This window comes from Adiantum capillus-veneris, chromosome 13, assembly GCF_014529385.1.
Source record: "Adiantum capillus-veneris isolate H3 chromosome 13, ASM1452938v2, whole genome shotgun sequence".
NCBI classification, from domain to species: Eukaryota; Viridiplantae; Streptophyta; class Polypodiopsida; order Polypodiales; family Pteridaceae; genus Adiantum; species Adiantum capillus-veneris.
This window is the reverse complement of record NC_140943.1, coordinates 157078070-157100530: the sequence shown is the minus strand read 5'-3', so window position 1 is coordinate 157100530 and position 22461 is coordinate 157078070. Positions and strand designations below refer to the sequence as shown.

Here is a 22461-nt window from a genome sequence, read left to right as displayed (position 1 = left end):
TCATATACCTAACATTCCTTATGGAGATTTTAGCAAGTGGGGGAAAGGGCAAAAGAGGAGACTCGTGATTATTTCTCAAGCACACAAAGTGGCCAAGTAAGTATTCTCTCTCTCCCTCTCGCATGGGAGCTCAAGAGATGCTCAAACACTTGGCTATGGATGCAAATCCAAGCAAGTAGATAATTTAAAGCTCTCCTTCCTCCTCTTCTTCTCTACTATTATAGCCATGCTAAGAGCTTGTTTATGAAGTAAACATATAGGAAATACTACTTCCTTGCTTGAAAAATATTTATCTTCCTCCTCATCTACCTCCATCCCCGCGGTTCTTTCTACCCATTGGGGTGTTTAAGGCTTGGAAATAAGGATTGTACCATGTGTGGTTAGGCAAATCAAGAATTCATTGGTTCAAGGAAGTTTTGCAAGAGCACAATCTTGTATTATAATTTGGGCCCTCATTGAGAGAATTACTATACAAAAGTCTTGTTGAGGAGGGATCGCCTCCAAAAAAAATCTAGTCCTCAACAAATTGTCAATCTTAATATTTTTTTCTCTTCATATTATGTTCATGATTTGGTGTTTTAATGTGTAAAGGATACTATGGAAACACCCTACACTATTTACGATTTTTCTCTAAAGAATCCTCTTAATGGAAAACTTTCCTTTCATAAATTAATTCCGTAGTGATTGCATTAAAGTATTAGATACTCTTACAGAGAGTCTCTTGTTGTAAAACCTCTTGGAGTCAGTGAAATGTTTGGAGCAGACCTTTGGGTGTTGTGGACTGCTACCAAAGTATGCTCTCCTTTGTTGGCTCTTCTCTACTTTGAGGCGGTAGTGGGAGGGAAGAAGATCGCCTCACCTATATTGTGAAGGTCCATGAGTGCTACCTTATCAAGCTTCATGGAAGACCTTTGGTAATTTGTTGATGTTGAACTTCTACTTAGTGCTGTTCATGTTTCTGAATACATCTTTTCCTTACTTGTGAGCACTCCGGAAACATTTTTTGTGAAGGTGCTTTTCTACACAAATGAATGCCACATTTAGGTTGAGACTTGTCCTTAGCAAGCTTTGGTAGAATGATGGTCGATGGATCATGATAGAGCCTTGGAATCATGGGCTTTTCATTTAAGAGAATCATATAGAAGCCTTTCTAAATTTCCAAGGATCTATTTGTTATCCATTCTGTTCAAACCAACAATACCAAATACACCACCAGCTGGCCATACATCTCTCTTGGATCTTTAGTAAGGTCCTCTGCCTTGCCTTGCAGGTTGGACACTCCCGCATTCAACAAATTGACAAGCAGCATAACCTTCAAGTTGGGGCCATCAATGGCAGAGTTGCTATCAGCTGCACACAACCACTCATCATTCGCATTAAGGGAAATCATTCAGAATGAATCAACATCTTCTTTGTTGGCGCTCGATAACATCAAGCTACCAATGCAAAGTTATCTTATCATGAATGAATGAATGAAAGGAGAATTGAACTAAAGCACAGTGCCTACCCAAGAGCTCTAGAGCTCTCTTTGCAAGTAAGATAGCTCTCTTTATCACCAACTTATAGAGTCCACACAAGATGGTGATATAAGTGGGGGCATACATATATGTCACAACCCTTTAGAGCAGTTGCATGTTGTGCTAAATATTGCCACTAAACCTACTACACTTGAAAATAAAACTCATCTATAAGATGTTCATGCAATCTATATGTGGTAGTCCTGACAGATTCTAACGCTTCCAAACCTAGAAAAGCAAGAATCACAGCCCCCAGCTCTTTCATGATGTTTTTGTCTTGTGTTTACATCAAGTGACATTCTCACAAGCACAGTCTCTGAGAGTACATTAGCACACTTTTCACGCAATGCAGCTCTTCCACAAACAAAGACCATCATAAATGGATGATATCATACAAAGTAGTATCATCAGAGAACAAGGTGTAAGAGGATATGCTGGATTCATTGCTCTCTCTCTCTCTCTCTCCAATCTTGAAGACAGAGCTTGGTTTGCCTATGGGAGCCTTACACAAGATCCAAGTAATAACCGATGTAATGCTCCTGACATGCAATCCTTCTGAGGGTAGCAGCTAGAGATGTCTGCATAGGAGTATTGGGAGCTGCAAATCTATCAAGCTATTTGCCATTGTGGTGAATGCACCCACGCCCAACTCTTGGCCAAAAGCTTCACATAAAACTCTTTATTCAGCCATAGCAAAGCCCTGTCATAGCCAGACTCCTTCCCATTCGCAGATAAAAGCGAAGTGTGTGTAATAGGACAAAATGATGATGCCGCCAGCCATAGCCAGACTCCTTCACTTTCAGAAAAACTCGCAGATAAAAGCGAGCCGAGTGTTATAAGACAGAAAACGACGATACCATGAGTCTTAGCTTTCTATAATCATCCTTCCACTTATCTTTCGGTGCCGTGACTCCCAGAACATAAACCTGCCAAGGCCATTAAAATTCAATGTGGCTATTGTAAAACCATCCGCCGAAGGCATTCAGAAAACCTTTCATGTGGGTTGTAATAGGCCAGGGGTCTCTCAACTCACCTGGCCACCTGAAGCACCAGCTTCTAAAGCAACGTAATTGCCTCCTGATGCAAACTCATAATAATAATACGTCCTGGCGAGGATCACAACAAGAAAGTATAATTCATATGACACAAGAGTGGGAAATATGAAATTTTGGAATGAAAACATACAAAAAAAACTGAGTATTTTACTAAATTTGGCCCCATAGCACCCGAATAAGGGCACACAAAACAGAATACCTGTTTGGATTTTCATCAGTAGACTTTATGGTACGAGCAGCGAACAGCTTGGCCCCGGCTGTAAAGACAGGAAAGCCCACTTCAAACACCTAATTTGATGTGGCATGCCTTCAAAGCCTAAATTTGAAGGTTCATTGACATCACCTAAAAGCCTTTCCATATCTGGAGGAACATATTACCTGGGACAAAAATTTTAGCAGAATCTCTTAACGAACCAAGATCAGTCACATCCTTAACCTGTGAGAAGTGGGCCCACAGTTACACTAACATTTTCCAAACATCCTCCCCAACCACATGTTTAGAGAAAGAGAATGAAGGAGAATCCTCATACTAACTGCAAGAAAAGTGAGCTTCAGCTGTGCAGACTGTCGCACTACAACACTAAGCACCTCTGACCTGAAACCATGCTACCAAAAACACCTTTAGTTATTTAAATTGGAGGAGGCAGCTGAGCTTCTACCAATGTAACAACCTGTCAGGAGAAGCAAAGCGCGCTTCAAACATCTTTGGCTTGGCCTTGTTCCCATACAGAGACCCATCAACAAACTCCTGAACAACAACAAGAGACTCTATCAGCGCAACTGTAACACTTGCACATCATTACATCATTTATAGTAAGAGATTGTGGCCATAGCAAAAATCTAATTATTCTTCAAAGACTGTAAGGCTCGAATAAAGTCCAAACAAAACAACAAACAAAAATCTCAGAAATTTCCCTTTTCAAGTTAAAAGCTTTTAATTTGAAATGCAAAGAAAAGGCCCTCCTAGTCAGACAAGAATTGCATCAAAGGGGCACAAAAAACTGTAGTTTCAGAGAGAAATATAAGCCAAAATCTGGCCACAATGAAGAAGTTTATGTTAATTCATCTTTCCCAAGGCTTTGAAGTCTGACAACAGTGAAACACGACAGAAGACAGCATTTGAAGTTTACCTTCAACCTCCATAAGGTCAATAAGGTGCATATCTCACGTTAGCCTGCTAAGCTAACTTAATTGACAAAAGCAGCAGGAGTTATCGCAAAGGATGATCAGAGATGGGAGATAGGACAATTGTAATGAGAGGGAGAGACACAGAGAAGAAAAGAAATTTTAACGTCGTTGGAACAATCCAAAGAGACCTCAAAGATCTATCCGAAGGTCTTGAACTAAAGACCTGTTACTCCAGAAGGAACTAAGATAACCAATCTACCACTGTTGGGTGATAGAAAGGTTATTCCAGTTCCCTCTTCTTATTCACACACGCGAGCACGTGCGTGCACACCCATGAGACGAGAAATTTTAACGTCGTAGAAACAATCCAAGAGCCCTAAAAGATGAATTCGACAAGTCTTGAACTCAAGACCTGTTACTGCAGAGGGGACTGAGGAAACCAATCTGCCACACTTGGATGATAGAAAGATTATTGCACTTTCTTATTCCTATTCACACACGCACAAGTGCCCGCACATACACACCCATGAGGAGAAATCTAAAGGTCATAGGAACAATCCCAAGAGACCTCAAAGATCTATCTGACGAGTCTTCAACCCAAGACCTGTTACTACAGAGGGAACTGAGAGAGAGAGAGAGAGAGAGAGAGAGAGAGAGAGAGAGAGAGAGAGAGAGAGAGAGAGAGAGAGAGAGAGAGAGAGAGAGAGAGAGAGAGAGAGAGAGAGAGAGAAAGAAAGCTTTATTAACATCTTCTAAAGGCCAAAGTTGGCCTACAAGACAAAACGGTGTACATGCGTGTGTCCTCGTAAGTATCCAGAAAAAATATAAAAAAAGTGCTGAAATAAACATGCTACAAAATGAAATAGACTGATGTGGGTATGTACACATGTGTAGGAGGATTGAGAGGGATGGAGCTCTAATTCTAATGTATGTGAAATTATATGCCCACGGAGTACAACCATGAGATGCAAAAGACTAGCTTGCTCCATTCTAGTACCAAACTAGGGTCGTAGTATGGCATGCATACGTAGACGAGGAGTGAAGAGTCCCCACAGCATAAAACTAGAGCATGTTGCATCTCCCTCTGTCTGGTCTACTGATGTCGTGGGCTCTATGATGTACTCCTTGGGCCTGGAATCCTGGTACTCAGGGATGTTCACAATCTCTACCTGCAATAGTGAGACCCCTCTCTCTTGGGTGGTACCAGAGCAGCTCTCTCAAAGAAGTCTGCGAGTTGTGACTATCTAGTATCGCCCCCTCACTCCTGTGTGTGGGTGACTGGAGGAGAGTCTCCGTATGTCTCTGAGTCTCTAGTATGAAGAAAACCCAACTGTCTCTGATCTCTCAACTCCAATAGCACTCCTAAGTGTAGACTGTTCTGTGAAAAGGGTGGTTGTATAGCGGCCCCGTATGCTCTCATATGCTAGACATCTGTAGACATAGTGCTCCTGGTATACCACTCCAACTTCACATGCTCTGCATATCCTCCAGTCTCTCAATCGATGCTGCCACCCAGCCTCCATTGCTAGTCTGTCAGATGAGACCCTGAGCACTCTAGCACTAAGTGGCATATATGTGTGCACATATCATGGCCGTTGGATGACGCCATCCTCTAGAATAGTCATGAAGTGCCCCCTGTAATACAGCATCTTCAAGAGAAGAGGCTGTCTACCTCTAATCAATGTCTTTCGTATAATTGCCAAAAATCCTGTCTAAAGATGCGGTTTCTCTCACTATGTGAGAGACATATAAATGGTGAGTCTGGGTCGTACTACAAAAGTGGGAGCGCCCGCTCTATGTCAAGACCATGTGTGCTGAACCACTGTGTCATATGTGCATACCATGATCTACTCTCACTTTCCAAGTTCCTTTGCCAATTGCCTAGATGCCTCAAGAGCTCTGTGAAAGTCTGTCATCCAATAGCTCCCTCTATATCTGAATGAAAAGAAAGCTCCACTACCACAGGCGGTGTGGCCAGCTCCCCTCCGATAATATCATGTGTGGGACAGAGAGTTTGTTGTGTATGATGTAAGAGATCATGACCTGTCACGTGACACATCTAACCCTATGTGCACGTGGACAAGCTACTTCATGACAAGGGTTCAGTTCAGTCCAATCGATCTAACTTAGGCAGTGATCTCGCACTTTTGTGAGTCTGTTCGCATACAGTGCATGTCCAGACACTTAGAATAGATGCATATCCTCTGGTTGCACATAGCATAATCATCAGATTTTCATCAAAACCCATCAAGAGCATTTTTACAGAGCAAAAAACCTATTTTCCCTATTTTTGAAATTTTTCACTTGTTATTTTTAAGTGACTTTTGTTGGGAATTGGGTAGGGCAATTTGCATAAGATAATATATAAGGAAACCACAGCTAGCACTTTCTGGCAGAAGAGGCAGCAGGAGCATTGCTCAACAGGCAACTTCTCAAGCAAGAACCATCAGGCCTGGTGTTTTCTGGCAATAAGCCCAGCGTTTGAAGGCCCCCCACTTCAGCGATTTCAGCCCATCAGCCTGGCGATTTCAGCCCCCTTAGACAGCGTTTTTGCAGCCAAGGTAACAGCGTTTTTCAGCCTTGCTACCGCAGCGAATTCAGCCCCATGACCAGGGTTTTTGAACAGCCATAGATCAGCGTTATGGACACCAGCAGCCAGTGTTTTCCTAGACAACAGACCTGCGTTTTTCAGCCATAGAAAACCAGCGTTTTCCATCAGCAAGCCAGCGTTTTTGACAGCAAAAAAAAAGCAGTTTTCAGCATTCAAACCCACAGCAACAGACAGAAGTTCGTCGTCATCGTCGTCTTCGAAGCATTCAGTTTCAGCCATAGTCTCGTCATCATCGGCACCACCGTCAGCCTCGACATAGCACCACTTAGATTTGCATCAGCATCTTGTACCAGATTGTGCAATCAATAGTAGACCACTCTCGCCAGCGAGAGTGGGGCCCTTGGAGGAGGGTTTGACAACATCTCTTGTGTCGTATTCTCTTCTCTCTCTGATAAGGGCAACAGGACAAGCTGGATTCAGGAGGGGTTATTCCACTTTAGATCACATTCTTACGCTCAAAGCCATTATTGAGGAAGGAAGAGCAAGCGGGAGAAGGATGTATTGTTGCTTTGTGGATTTTCGGAAAGCTTTTGATACAGTACCAAGGGGCAGATTGCTGCACAGAATGCAAGAGTTAGGGGTCCCCAAAGAGATTATCTGGGGGATCATGGCCTTGTACGGGTCAGAAACTGGTTATGTACGTACTCCAGAAGGGGATTCCGACATTGTTCATTCCACCATTGGAGTAAAGCAGGGATGCCCACTGTCCCCTACTTTATTTGGTATGTATATAGATGAGGTATCAGATTACATTGATAGAGAGGGTGACAAAGGTGCTCAACTTGCAGGGTCATGGATCCCTTTGTTGTTGTATGCAGATGATATTGTATTGATAGCAGAATCACCAGATGGAATGCAGAGGCAATTAGATGCATTACATAAATTCGCGGAGGACAGCGGACTGTCGGTAAATTTGGGTAAAACCAAAGTTATGGTGTTTAACACCACACCGCAGTGGGTTAGGAGATCGGCACCTACATTTGCATATGGCCAGGATACAGTAGAGTACACAGATGCATACACATACCTTGGTGTGGTATTTACACGACCGAAGTTTACTCTTAAGAAAGCAGCGGATGCTAGATTGTCCACAGCCTCTACGGCCTTGGGAGGGTTGGAGAGGATGTGTTCACAAGTGCAGTTTCAGGAACCACGAACAAAACTTTGGCTCTTTGATACTGTGCTGGCTTCGACTATGCTTTATGGGGTCCAGATTTGGGGACCATCTGTGGATCAGGATAATTGGAAGTCAATGGAGAGACCTTTGGTATCTACGATTTCCCAAATGATTAGAGCCAAGGCCTCCGTACCACACGCAATTACCCGAGCGGAACTAGCTGCCCCTCCAATAGAAATTGAAGCTCTTACCAGATCAGTGTCCTTTATACATGGTTTATGGGATACAAATAATTGCCGATATACTAGATTGGCCCTCGAATCCTCTCGACAGTTAGGAATGAAAGGAGATACATCATGCTGGTATGCGCAACTGTCCTCGTGGTTTTAGAGACACGGGTTCAGTATGGAAAGATTACCCCCCTTCCAATACTCTCTTGAGGCTCCATCACTGGCAATCACACGAACGGAGATTAATAAAATCATCCGCCAGGATCTTATACAGTTGGACACTAAGAGGACATGGGTAGACCCTACACAAGAATTGGGCACACAGATGGCCGACTACAAAGAAAACTTCCTACAGCTATCTGAAGATGGCCTTGTGATTTGCCCGAGCTACATGGATACCCACCTGTCTCATGGTTTGAGATGTGCTATTGGTCAGATTCGTACATCCTCACACCAGTTGGAAATTGAATTTGGCAGATTTAGGGGAATCCCACCTGAGAGCAGAATTTGCAAGTTATGCGGAATGGAGCCGGAGACAAAATTACACTACATATGCCACTGCGCCGTATACTATGAGATACGTGGGCGTTTCCATTGCCTATTTAAAGAAGGCTTTGGACCTCTAGATAGAGTCATGCAATACCAAGATCAAAGGTGCTTAGGCCTGTACCTACTGGAACTACATCGGCACAAGGATAATCTAATGAGAAGACAAAGAGCACTACAGCCTCAGAGGCAGATCACACATTTCTTCGGATCGAGAGAAGCAGGAATGGAAGGAGAAGCGAGAGGCCAGCAGCGAGCACAAAGGAGTACCCACATTCATACCAAAGGCACCCTCTTTGACAGGGCGATTGAGCTTAGGAAATCGAGACGACCACGACCGCGATGCAGAAGCACACTTCACCGGAGGAGACTACAACAAAGGATTAGAAGCATTCTAGCCAGACACCCAGAATGCTCCTAAGAAGTTTATCTAATACTTTGTATTTAGTTTTTCGCATTTATTTTCACATTTTCACACTTTTCAGACATTGTAACAGACTCACCACTTTTGTATCAGTTTGGTCTCATAGGTCACTCTGGCCTTTTGAAGACGTTAATATAACATTTCATATCATTTCATTTCTCTCTCTCAGTCTCAGCACCTTCATTCACAATGTTTATCCACTTGTTTGTGATCACCTGCACTCTCATTAAAGGAATGGAAGGCTCTCCCTTCCGTAAGTAAAAGGAACCTTGAGCACAGTTCGGAGTACTCATCTTGAGCAAAGTTCAACATTCACTTCCGCTGCACTTGACATTGGTATCAGAGCTTTGACAGTGTTCCGTATCACTAAAGGAAAGAACCACAAGAACCACATAATACTTTTTGCTTGTTGAGGTTGCACGTAACCCAAGTCTACTTGGGTGTGTTCGATTCCTAATCGTGTTTTTGAAGAGTGACAGGAAACCCAAGAAAGAAGGGCTTGTCCAACCTCCCCTTGTGGCTCTTTTCACTCATTAGAGCGGATTGTGCACTTAGCGGCTGGCCAATCAACGTGAGGTGGAAAAAAGCAACCTTGGTGCGAGCGCAAGGCCACCAAGGGGTGTGCCTACAGGGAAGAGTATAGCTCGAGTAAGAGAAGATCCTTCTCTAACACAGATTGCAAGCGGAAGAAGAACCTCAAGAACTCAAGAACCTCAATACCCTCAAGAACCCAAGACCCACAAGAACCCAAGTTCCTCGTGAACTTAAGAACCCAAGAGTTCAGTGGATGGTCATCACCCGAAGCGGAATGGATACTTCGCATGGAGGTGGTGAGCATGGGAGTGGCAAAGAAGAGTTTTCCTCACCAAGAGGTTTTTCCGACCCTTCCCCATCTACACCAAGGATTGCACTAACTCCTATGGAGGAGTTGAAGCAGTTGTTTATGGAAAGGAAGTTAGAACGCGAAGCAAGAAAAGCAGAAAGAGTGGCCGACTTTGAGCATGAGCGTGAGCGCAAGCAACCACCTTGAAGGCCGCAGAGAATGGCAGCCATACAACGTGAGCGCGATGTTGGAATTAGGGTTGCAGAGAAACACACACAGCTTGGAGAAGACGAAGGAAGCTCAAGGCACACAATAGAGAGTATGTTACTTAGTGTGCAATGGAAAGATAGATAGCGTATATACAATGCTCAGGGAAAAAAACCTCCTAAAGAGGTAAAAATTGCCCCGGCAGTCCTAGTGTGTTCACACACATCACTACCACATGTACACGGTAACAAATCCCCCCTGGAGTGATGTGGTGAACAAGAGCTTGCACATGAGTAAAGGGAAGTGCCATGCCCTGAGGACATGATCAGTCCACAAAGGGGGGTAAGGCCAAAGCTTTGCGGAAAGCTTCAAGCTTTTCATGAGACAATGCCTTTGTGAAAAGATCTGCAAGGTTGTCCTGTGTTGGCACATAAGCCAAGATGATCTCTCTTGTTGAGAGCCTCTCCTTGACATAGTGGCAATGCACCTCAATGTGCTTTGTGCGAGAATGAGAAACTGGGTTCCTCGCAACTGCCAATGCGCTATGACTGTCAGTGTAGATAGTGTTGGCAGTGTCCTATCCAACACCCAAATCAGCCATAAGGCGTCTGAGCCATACACACTCAACCGTAGCTATGAAGATTGCCCTGTACTCAGCCTCACAACTCGAAGAGGCCACACTAGGTTGCTTCTTGCTCAACCATGATATACATGAATTGCCAAGCATGAAACAAAAACCACTTGTGGACACTCGCGTGTCAAAACAACCAGCACAATCTGAGACCGAAAAAGCATGTAAGTCTAGCGGCAATGATCCCCCCTTGGGATAAAACAAGCCAAGATGTAAAGTGCTACTAAGGTACCGAAAAATCCTCTTGACGGCCTGCCAATGCTTAGACCCTAGGCTATGCATAAATCTGCAGACCTGCGAGACTGCAAACTGAATATCTGGCCTCGTGTTGCATACATAAATGAGGCAACCAATAGCAGTTTGGTAAAGAGTGACATCAGCGGGATCACCAGCATCATGTAGACTCAACTTCAAACCTGTTTCCATGGGAGTGGCAATAGGTTTGCAATCCTCAAGTCCAAACTTACATAGCAATGTCTCTATGTAACTTTTTTGACACAATGCAATACCACCATCACACTGCTTAAACTGTATACCCAAGTAATGATGCAACAGCCCCAAATCTTTCATCTTGAAAGTAGCATGCAAATCAGCCTTAAATTCAGCAATATGTCTCTCATTTGGTCCAGTGATCAGCAAATCATCGACATAAAGAACCACAATGAGAAGTACATCACCCTCACACTTTACATACAATGTGCTTTCTGTTGGACTTTTACGACAGCCTCGTTTAACCAAATGAGTGTCAGCTTTCTCATACCAAGCACGAGGAGGTTGCTTCAACCCATACAGAACCTTCTTACATCTGCACACTTTGTCCCCTTGTCCTTTTGTGACAAAACCGCGAGGCTGCGTTACATAAACTTCCTCAAATATGTCACCATTCAAGAAACCAGTACCAATGTCTGATTGATGTACATCCCAACCAAAATGAGCTGTCAATGCACATAGAAAACGCACAGTAGTCATACGACAAGTGGAAGCAAAAGTCTCTTCATAATCTATGCCTTTTTGCTGTGCATAACCTTTTGCAACAAGTCCAGCCTTATGGCAATCAATCTCACCATCCGGCTTGCGTTTCAACTTGTAAACCCACTTCGTACCAATCGCCTTTTTGCCAGGAGGCAAATCATATAAAGTCCATGTGTCATTTTCTATAAGTGCATCATATTCTGATTGCATGGCAGTCATCCAATTTTCTGAATTTTGTGCTTCATCAAAAGACAGAGACTCCTCAACATCATGTAAGCTAGACACAGCCAAAGCATAACAATCTGATGCATAAGATGCATGGCGAGAGCCTGAACGAGTACGACAAGACAAAGGTGCATCCAATTTACTGTCATGCAAAGTGTGCACCAGCCATTTTGGCATACCTCTAGCCTGCTCATTTTCAGCCCTTTCCTCATCAAGTACATCATATACATCTGCATCAGTAATAGGGCTAATCTTTAACATTTTCAGAAACCCCCATAGGCTGTACATTTGCCTCATTGGAAATTGCATTCGTATTTCCACCACTGAAAAGAGGCAACGAAGTGTCATAAATGTCCTATGAGCTTACATTACTGTCTCTAGTACATGACAGCAAGGGCTGAACAGAATCTTCCACAAACACTACATCCCGTGAAACCAGAATACGCTTTGTTTGCGGATGATATAACCTATAACCTTTGCTTTCAGCACTATAACCAACAAAAATACATTTGACAACCTTATCATAAAATTTTCTGCGTTGTGTTCGTGGCACCAAAGCATATGCAAAACACGCATGTGCTCAATAGAAGGCTTTCTATCATGCTATGCTTCATATGGAGTAATAGACTGCAAAGCTTTCGTAGGACACTTGTTAAGTACATAAGTGGCACACATGATGGCCTCAAGCCAAAAAGAATGCGGCAAAGCTTGACTTTTGACCATACATCGTGCCATTTCTGTCAGAGACCTGTTTTTCCTCTCAGCAACACCATTTTGCTGAGGTGTATAAGGCACTGTACATTGGTGTTTTATCCCACGACTAGCCAGAAATGCATTGAATTCATGAGACATATACTCCCCCCCTCGATCGGAACAGAGGGTGCCCATAGTACATTTCGAGACAATTTCAACCATAGCCAGAAATTGTTTGAAGCACATAAAAACTTCGGACTTCGCTTTAAGCGGAAATACCAATGCATGCCTGGAGTAATCATCAATGAAAGTCATGAAGTACAGGTAATTGCCCAAGGACAGAGTTTGCATGGGCCCACAAACATCACTATGCACAAGCTGCAACCTGCATGTGGCCCGAACTGAACCATCCTTTAGAAACTTAGAACGCTGCATCTTACCCAAAATACAGCCTTCACAAACATGTTTGACACGTGCTTCAAGAGGCGGCAAAGAAGCAACCATATCAGATTTCTGCAAACGCAGCAAACTGGCAAAATTCAGATGACCAAAACATGCATGCCAAAGTTTTGCATCTGAAGTAGCCCTTGAATCTACAACAGTATTTGCAAAATTTTGTCCACACTTGTCATACAAAGTGAGCTTATACAGCCCACGGCACAAAAGCCCAGATACAACAATTTCATCACCAAAACTGAGATCATGAACTGTACATCTGTCATCCACAAATTTGACTACAAGTCCAAGTCTAGCAAGTGCGGATACAGACAAGAGATTCTTCTTTATCCCAGGTACATAAAGTGCATCAACAAGTGTGAAGGAACTGCCATTTGCAACAGTAAGCACAATCTTTCCAACTCCCTGAACCGGATAAGAGGCATTGTTGGCACAAGTGACTGAATTCCCACGAGTGACAGACTCGAGAGAGGTAAACAATTCACGATGTGAGGTAATGTGCTTTGTAGCACCACCGTCAAAATACAACACACGTGACTCTGCAGCAACTGACAAGCATACATCATGGACAGCAGGATTGTAAGTGCACTCTGCGCTAAAAGCCCATTCTGCATCACCATCAGCAACACGATCTCCTTTCACAGAAGACTCAACAATGGCTGCATTTGTAGTGGAACCAGCATTTGCAGTGGAACCACCCTCTTTCTTCTTAGCCTCTTTGGCCTTCAACTTAGGACACAAGTTGATCAAGGGATCATTAGCTTTATAATAATGGCAACGCATCTTCTTCTTGCCCTTATCACCAGAATTGCCAGACGAAGTGCTGCCAGCAGAAGCATTGGGAACAGAAGTTTTGCCACTCCCAGCAGAACCATAAGAAGTGGCTGCATTGTTGTTACCACCCTTTCTTTGAGAAGCAATAAAAGCCTGTTCAACTACACACTGTCTAGTCCTGTTTTTTCTGGAAAGTCACTCTTGCAATAGCAATGTGCATAATGCATCAAACTTGACAACTTTTGGATTTCCTTGGGTCATAAGTCTCCAAGTACTAGCAAAAGTCTCATAAGAATCTGGTAAGGCATCAAGAACAGTCTGCACAAGGGAACTGTCTGAAATGACTTCATCTGCAGAAATAAGCTGCTCATTGATATCCTTGACACTAGCAAGGAAAGTGTCCATATCATCTTCCTCATGCATAATCTTCGGCTCCAGCTCTTTACGCAGCAAAGCAATTTTAGCCTCATTGCGACTTGCATAAAGACCTGCTAGAATATCACAAGCCTGTTTTGCAGATTTTGTTGAACGGATGTGAGGAACAATGGTGCGCTTCACAGACAACGCAATCAATGCATGAGCCTACGCATCCTTTACATCCCAACGAGCTTGTTCTGCCGTAGGCAAAACAACTCTAATAGTAGCAATCCTTGCAGCAAGACCTGCAACATCCTCAACATCGCCTGCATCCTCAGAACCAGGACGTACATCAATGCCCTGCACAAAATTCCAGATGCCCTTTGACACAAGAACATGTTGCATCATGTAAGCCCACATAGGGTAATTGTCCCAATCCAACCTGTCCTCAGCAGCAAACATCTTGAACACATCTCCGTTGTTGTTAGCCATAATAAATGTTACACCTAATGTGAAAACTGCCCGAAAATAGGAGAAACGGAGTGGAAACAACACGTGCTATATAGCACAAACCGTAGAAGACTATAAGGCATATGTTAAGAAAACGGCACTAACAAAAATTCTGCACAAAATGACGAAATTGCCTGTGCAGACCTGCCTGTAGTGGAAACGGAGGCCGAAATGAGCCAGAATCAAAAATCTGAGCTGCGAATGCTTGCCAAAGTTCATTGAAATCGGAGAAAGTGAGCAAGCGTGAGCTGGAGCAGCTGGCGACTAAGCCCGAAAGGACGTAACCTGCTCTAATACCAATTGTTGGAATTAGGGTTGCAAAGAAACACACACAGCTTGGAGAAGACGAAGGAAGCTCAAGGCACACAATAGAGAATATGTTACTTAGTGTGCAATGGAAAGATAGATAGCCCTAGAGTGATGGGCGTATATACAATGCTCGGGGAAAAAAACCTCCTAAAGAGGGAAAAAATGCCCCGGCGGTCCTAGTGTTTTCACACACATCACTACCACATGTATATGGTAACACACGAGCAAGCACGCTTGGAAGCCAAAGCACGAGAAGCAAAGTTGGATCGCGAGAACAAGACACAGTATCCGAAAGAGCACAAGAAGGATTGAGCATCAAGCATCGGCATTTCCATAGTAATTTGCCACAATTGTTTGATTTAGATCAGAAAGTTAAGATTCGATTCCATTGTTTGCGTGTGTTTGATGAACGGTTTGGCACTCCATCTCTATGTTCATCTACATTGCATGCACAGTCTTTAAAGCAGACTAGAATTTTTCCAGTCACTTTACATGGAATAGGTATGTTCATGTTTTTTGTGTTGGAAGTGGTTTCAGGAATTTTCAGCCTCGGAGATTCTTGAAGAAGGTAGACGCATGACTATGGACGAAGTTCAAGCATTGAAGGAGCCACAAAAGACTTTGTGTCGCTTTCGACGCGGCCCAAAGAAGCAAGCGTTGCAGACCTTTATGAAGTTCAAGTATCGCATGACCCACACTTCAGAGTGGGCCAGTGAAGAGTCCTTTCCAGGATTCTGAACGTTATTGGCGATCTTCCTCGACCCCATACAATTCAGTTCCAGTACCTCACTTTGAAAAGGAGGGGATGTCACGTGACACATCTAACCCTATGTGCACGTGGACAAGCTACTTCATGACAAGGGTTCAGTTCAGTCCAGTCAGTCTAGCTTAGGAAGTGATCTGGCACTTTTGTGAATCTGTTCGCAGACCGTGCATGTCCAGACACTTAGAATAGATGCATATCCTCTGGTTGCACATAGCATAATCATCAGATTTTCATCAAAACCCATCAGGAGCATTTTTACAGAGCAAAAAACCTATTTCCCCTATTTTTGACATTTTTCACTTGTTATTTTTAAGTGACTTTTGTTGGGAACTGGGTAGGGCAATTTGCATAAGATAATATACAAGGAAACCAGAGCTAGCACTTTCTGGCAGAAGAGGCAACAGGAGCATTGCTCAACAGGCAACTTCTCAAGCAAGAACGATCAAGCCTGGTGTTTTCTGGCAATAAGCCCAGCGTTTGAAGGCCCCCCACTTCAGCGATTTCAGCCCCCTTAGACAGCGTTTTTGCAGCCATGGTAACAGCGTTTTTCAGCCCTGCTACCGCAGTGAATTCAGCCCCATGACCATCGTTTTTGAACAGCCATAGATCAGCGTTATGGACACCAGCACCCAGTGTTTTCCTAGACAGCAGACCTGCGTTTTTCAGCCATAGAAAACCAATGTTTTCCATCAGCAAGCCAGCGTTTTTGACAGCAAGAAGAAGCAACGTTTTCAGCATTCAAAGCCACAACAACAAATAGAAGTTCATCGTCGTCATCACCATCGTCTTCGAAGCATTCAGTTTCAGCCATAGTCTCGTCATCGTCGGCACCACCCTCGGCCTCGACATAGCACCACTTAGATTTGCATCAACATCTTGTACCAGATTGTGCAATTAATAGTAGACCACTCTCGCCATCGAGAGTGGGGCCCTTGGAGGAGGGTTTGACAACATCTCTGGTGTGGTATTCTCTTCTCTCTCTATCTCTCAGTCTCAGCACTTTCATTCACAGTGTTTATCCACTTGTTTGTGATCACCTGCACTCTCTCATTAAAGGAACGGAAGTCTCTCCCTTCCGTAAGTAAAAGGAACCTTGAGCACAGTTCGGAGCACTCATCTTGAGCAAAGTTCAACATTCACTTCCGCTGCACCTGACATGACCTGTGGTCTGTGGTCTTTTGATCTGTGTCCACCATGAAGCTGTTAGTCCAAGTGTCCCAACTGCTCCAGCATACATCCTTGCAGGGGTAACTATGGTGTTAAAAAGCCACCCCTTTGTGCGTGGCTCCTAAAAGTGTACCTGGTGGCAGCCGCACTCTAGCATCGCTAATTTGGCATACCATCTAGTGAGTTTGTCTCTGGATGCGCTTGCTAGGGAGGAGCTTCCTATGGTGACTGTGAAAGGAATCCCAAGGTATACATATGAGTCTACACCTCAACTTGCCCTCCAGCTAGTGTGAATAGCGCTCTACTCTGACCTGTCAAAGTGGATGAAAAATCAGCCAAAGAAGCTCCTTACTTCATGCACATTTTTCAACACTGGCAAACTGTGAATAGCCTCTACCTTGGCCAAATCCATAAACACCTAAGGAGACACAATGTCCCAAGAAGTATGTCTTTCGAATAAAGAACTCGCTTTTCTTTCCATATATGACAATCATGTGCTCACGCAATGCTCTAACCACCCATGCCAGATAGTCTCGATGCTCAACCTCGAACTTGGAGAAAACAATGATGTCATCAAAGAATGTGCCTACATATTGCCTGTGCTCTCCAAATATCTGGTCCATCATCCTGTTGAATGTTGCAAGAGCATTGGTAAGCTGCTAGAGCATCACCAAAAACTCATACAATCCAAAAGAATTCCTAAACGTCGTACATATTTGTCCTTCTTCTGAATAAGAAGCATTGGTAAACAAAGGGAGATGAACTCATTTGAATCAAACCCTTGAGCAAGACGCTCATTCACTTTGCTCGTGATTTCTTCCTGCTATGATGGGCTAACTCTGTACGAGGTTTGTGGGAGGTGAACTCCCTGGAATCAAATCAAACGTGTGGTCTTCTTGCAGGAAAGGCTTTCCAAAAATAATCTTGATGAGACTTGAAAAAATTCAAGTCTTAACTCGCACAAATTAGAAAAACATTCAGATGAATCTCTCTTTGAAAAAGTTCATATATGCAAAACTCTATGATTTCATTAATCTAGAAAAGGCAGACATTGATACAAGAGGAACATATTTCCCATGGAGCTTTTACACCAAGGACACGATCCTAGTCTCGCTTCTACAACTCCAATTACCTCACCCGACAATCCACTAAGACACTAAGCTTGTGGTGCCAAGGGCTTGAACATATAAGCGGAGCTTGCCGATATGAAAGCCCACCCGTCCTCAATGCCATTAACATCGCATCCGTATGTGGGCCCATCTCTTCCGGCTTAACTTCCACCTTTGCCGTCATCTTTGGTGCATTCCCAAAAGATCCAACACAAGTCCTGCATATATCTTTACTGTCACAAATTGCTCACGTGTCAAGCCACAAAAGAACGGAGCTGACTTGCAGATCCTGACCGAGCGGCCTAAACCCTAAGAATAAGCAGACGAAGAAGAAGAAGTTCCTACCAACTTATGGGACCCCGACCGATGGGGCCCAAGTGACACAAGAGAATAAAATAAAGCAAGACCCACACACACACACACAAAGACGTGCAAAAATTGATGACGTGGCAGTTGTACGGACAGCCCGGATTTTGCGTTGACTGCTGACATGGCAGCCTGTATGGATTTCCGCGTTTCCCGCTGACAACCTGTAAAGATTTTCGTGATTTGCGCTGGTTGATTTTCAGTGTCAGCTTTTCGGCCAGTTGCTTTTGAGTTTAAAGCTTTTCATTGTAACTGCTTTTAATGGCCAAGGGCCTTTAAATATGAGGCTAGGACTCATTCTCTGGCACTCTTCTCGGAGAAGGTGCAGAGTGTGGAGTTCCTGCTTGTACTGTGTTGATGCAATATAAAGAAATACCGAAAGAGGCGCCAAGGTTTGGGGCCAATACTCTCTGAGGTGGAATTCTACCACTCCGTGTTGCGTGACGTCTCTCTCAATTCAGTTGTTATTGAAGTGCTAAAAGTATGTTCAGTCTATTCTTTTCTATTGGCACGTGGTGCCCGTCTTGAGACAATGGTATCAGAGTATCATGCGTGTGCTTTTCTGAAAGCATACCGGTCCTACAAAAGAGCAGACAGAGCAAGCCAGAGACTACTGAAATTTTATTTGAAGTACCTTCGGGTCCCGACCCCGGACCGCAACCCCGGGCTCATTAGCCACTCCCACCCTTACTTCATCGCGCATCGAGCGCGCTCCCGTCTTCATCGCTCTGGAATTTTATTTGAAGTACCTTCGGGTCCCGATCCCGGACCACAACCCCAGGCTCATTAGCCACTCCCACCCTTACTTCATCGTGGATCGGGCGCGCTCCCGTCTTCTTCGGAGCTTCCAACCGGCAGCCTTCTCAGCCGTCTATTCCGATCGGGGGAGTCTTCAAGAATACGGTGCAACCATCTGACCCTGATCCAATGTAACCGCCTTTGCCACCGCCACCGCGCTACAATGGTTGGAGCCCATATGGATACCTTTATTATCCGTACCCGGGATACGCGCCTAACTAACCCAAAGATTTCAAGGATGGCGACACAACAATCAAATTTTTAACTTTTTCCAAGATGAAAGATCGCAAGAAAGCATTGGAGTTCCTTCCCAATCACTAGGGCTTCAAGGTATTTTCTGCTAGGGTCTCCCTGAGGTGCTCTGGCCCAAGTTTGGGCGCACCTGAGGCCCTAGAACTGTTAGTTCTATGCTAATGTGCACACAACTAATTAGATAACTATTTTCTTGTAAAATTAATTATTTACAAAGTCTAACATTGTTACACTAGGGCTCGTTCTCTGGCACTCTTCTAGGAGAAGGTGCAAAGCGTGGAGTTCCGGCTTGTATTGTGTTGATGCAATATAAAGAAATACAGAAAGGGGCACCAAGGTGTAGGGCCAATACTCTCTGGGGTGGAATTCCGCCACTCCGTGTCGCGCGTCGTCTCTCTCTCTCTCTCAGTTCACTTGTTATTGAAGTGCTAAATGTCTGTTTAGTCTATTCTTTTCTATTGACACGCGGTGCCGTCTTCACTCTCTTTGCCTTCGGATCCTGAGCTGCTTCAGATATCTCATGATTATTTACTTTGTTTTCCTCCTTTGTCATCGACACTTAACCAAATGTGGCCCTCTTCCCCGCTTGTGTGGCGCTCTCTTTGCTTGAACCATTCCAAGTTCTACTCAGCTAACAATTGAATGTCGCTAGATCTCTATCCTAGCTTTCTTTTGACAAACCTCTTCATCTTCTTCTTGCACTTCTTTTCCTACAACTTCTTTTCAGAATCCTCGTCCTCAAATGTCAAGGACCCTACAAGCAAGGTATAGTGGTTCCAAGCCGTCAAAATCTGTGCCTCAAAAGCAGATGTCAACCATAGGAAAGGAAACAGCTCTTTGAACCCCAACCATGTCCTTGGTGTCTGTTCATGTAGCAATAAAGTAGACCAACACTACTATGAATTCCCCTTTAGAAAAGAGACTACTTTTCTAATCTTGGAGACTGTGAAGTTGGCGCCGAAGAAAAAGTGTAAAATATGACTTTACCGTGACTCCTTTTCTAATCTTAAAGAATGTAATGTGTGAGACGAACCAATTGATAGAATACATATGGTATGTACAATATTGGAAAAAGAGGTTAGGTACACTAATGGATGCCACCAAGCCCCATAGCTACACCCATTTCTTTTGTCACTTTCTTACTCATCCGAGCTTCGTTAACAATCATGCGAAGCAAACCATTATAGCATCTTTCATTTAACGAATTCAGTAGCATAAGAAAAGAGTTAGCAAAGCCATCGTCAAAGGCTACAATTATTTGTTCTTTCTAAACTAGCACTACAATGCCAAAATTATGTTTGTGCAAAACAGCTTTCACACTCTTGGTTGCTTGAGCCAAAACAAGAGCAACCCAACTTGATTCCACTCGTTTTGCATGTCAAGCAGCTCACGATCGCCGCATCTAGCTTCATCTACCAGTTCCTATTAACGCAAGCTACTATATGGCAAGCACTTGTAGCTTGGCCCCAACCTGCCTTGATCATGTCAAGAAAACATGGGCTTCTTTTGAATTCTTATGGCATCTAGGCATGCCAATCAAAATTATATGTGCATCTGCTTAACAATGTAAAACAATATGCTATGATTACTACATCCCTTCTGACTAAAAAAGTTATATTCATTTCAATGAAGGCGCCCATTCGCACTTACTGCCATCAACTTTAACAGCCATAGCTGGCAAGTCTGATTATTAATCAGGCAACTCAAAGGCTCTAACATGGAAGGGCCAATGTAGGAATGCTTATACATAGGCAGTTTTAATACAGCCAGATAACTGATATACCTCTCCAGCAAATTAAAGATGTGAAAAACGAACTTCACACGCATAACACATTCTACCGACAAGTACGCAGACAATTCGGAGCTTGCAACTGAAAACAAACTAATAGACTCAAAGGCTGTAGAAAAATGAGGAGAAGCATGAGACCTCTGGATCTCTGATGTCCTCAAAATCCGGAGGAACACTAAGTGCAAAGCCTGCACCTTCGTACCGGTACCAGTCCTCAAAATCACTTTCTACAGCACGGGCAGGGGAAGCTCCCATCAACAGCAGAGAGGCCAAGGTGCTATGGACAAGTTTTCTGCGTCTCATGGTCATGATGGGCTCCCCTGAAGAGGATATGGGTGGTGTGGGAGTTGATGAAGATAAGGAAGACGAGGAAGGAACAAACGTTTCTCTAGACCCTCGGCAAACCACGATACTTGCGACAATGTTCACGGACGTTGCAATGCGAAGTGCCATAGCTCCCTATCACTTGGCTACTCTGCAATCATGCACCCTCCATTACCAAAATGCCCCTCTAATTTGTGGAAATTCCCAAAATACCCTTTATCTATTTTGGTTGGATTGTTCAAGATTTTCTAATCATTATTCCATTCTGACAATTGAGATCCGTTTTTAAGTGCTTGACATATCTCGGTTAGGGAGATTGGATATGATTAATGCATTCTTTCACTCGTATCGATATATAGATGACCTAATGTTTGTAAATAATAAGTTTGTGAATGGATGCTTATTTCACCACAATCCCTTGTCCTCAGAGGACCCCTTTTCTATATATCCCCTTAACATTTTGAAGCTTAAAAAGACATCTCAACAACATTCTACTGGCCATTTATTGGGAATACCAGTCCTCCCTGGCATGGAAGAAAGAGAAATTACCTTGCATTAACATAACTTTTATTCAAGACCAAAGTAATAGACCACTAAAAATGGCTACCAAGGTATACTTGTCACGAATATTGCCCATCTTATACAATGTCTCCCATGCTACATATGCACTAATGGATATCGGCAAACTCATTAGTCTATTTGAGCATAATGGATTTACTAGGAAGATACTCGTTAAGATTACTAAGAAATTATTGATTGAAAACAATTTCCCTGGAATCAAATATAATGTCAAATCAATAATTGAATCATTGGAAGGGGGTTAGGTCCACTTGGTGGCCTATCCCCCACCAATTGGACCTTTTCACAGGTTGGGGAAGGCCACACACACACACACACACACACACTAGTCACTATTGCAATAAGCTTTCCTCACTGTGATACACTACGTCTTACAGTAGTCGACACCACCAACAGATTGGCCATTAGTAAATTTTGGGTCTTGCTTCAACTTTATTAGCTAACATGTTACATTATTTGGTGTTTAGAGTCATTTTGAACAAATTGACAGGCATGTATGGACCTTGAAGATGCAACACAACAATGAAAGGTTTTTGCTCCTAGATATGATGAAGTGCATGGGATCCTTATAACCTCTGATACTATCGCAGACATTCCTAGGTTAGTATTCCCCTTATGGCTACACCAGCCTTGTTTGTAGACAAAGCAGTTTCAAACCAATGCATAAGTTATAGGTTATCTCTAATCAACATGTCATCAACATACAACATTAGGATGATGAATTTC

The 22461-nt window shown here is 43.5% G+C and overlaps 1 protein-coding gene across 1 annotated transcript; it reads right to left on the bottom strand.

The window, feature by feature from the left end:
* Positions 1-1872: 1872 nt before the first annotated feature.
* LOC147445151 (tagatose-6-phosphate ketose/aldose isomerase, putative (Mog1/PsbP/DUF1795-like photosystem II reaction center PsbP family protein)) lies at positions 1873-21344 on the bottom strand. Its single transcript, XM_086527608.1, has 7 exons — positions 20971-21344; positions 3244-3320; positions 3107-3167; positions 2951-3008; positions 2772-2829; positions 2551-2623; positions 1873-2443 (listed from the first exon to the last, which is right to left on the bottom strand). The coding sequence occupies exons 1-7, from the start codon at positions 21283-21285 to the stop codon at positions 2351-2353; spliced, it is 735 nt and encodes a 244-aa protein (XP_086383734.1). The 5' UTR covers positions 21286-21344; the 3' UTR covers positions 1873-2350.
* Between the last annotated feature and the right edge of the window lie 1117 nt (positions 21345-22461).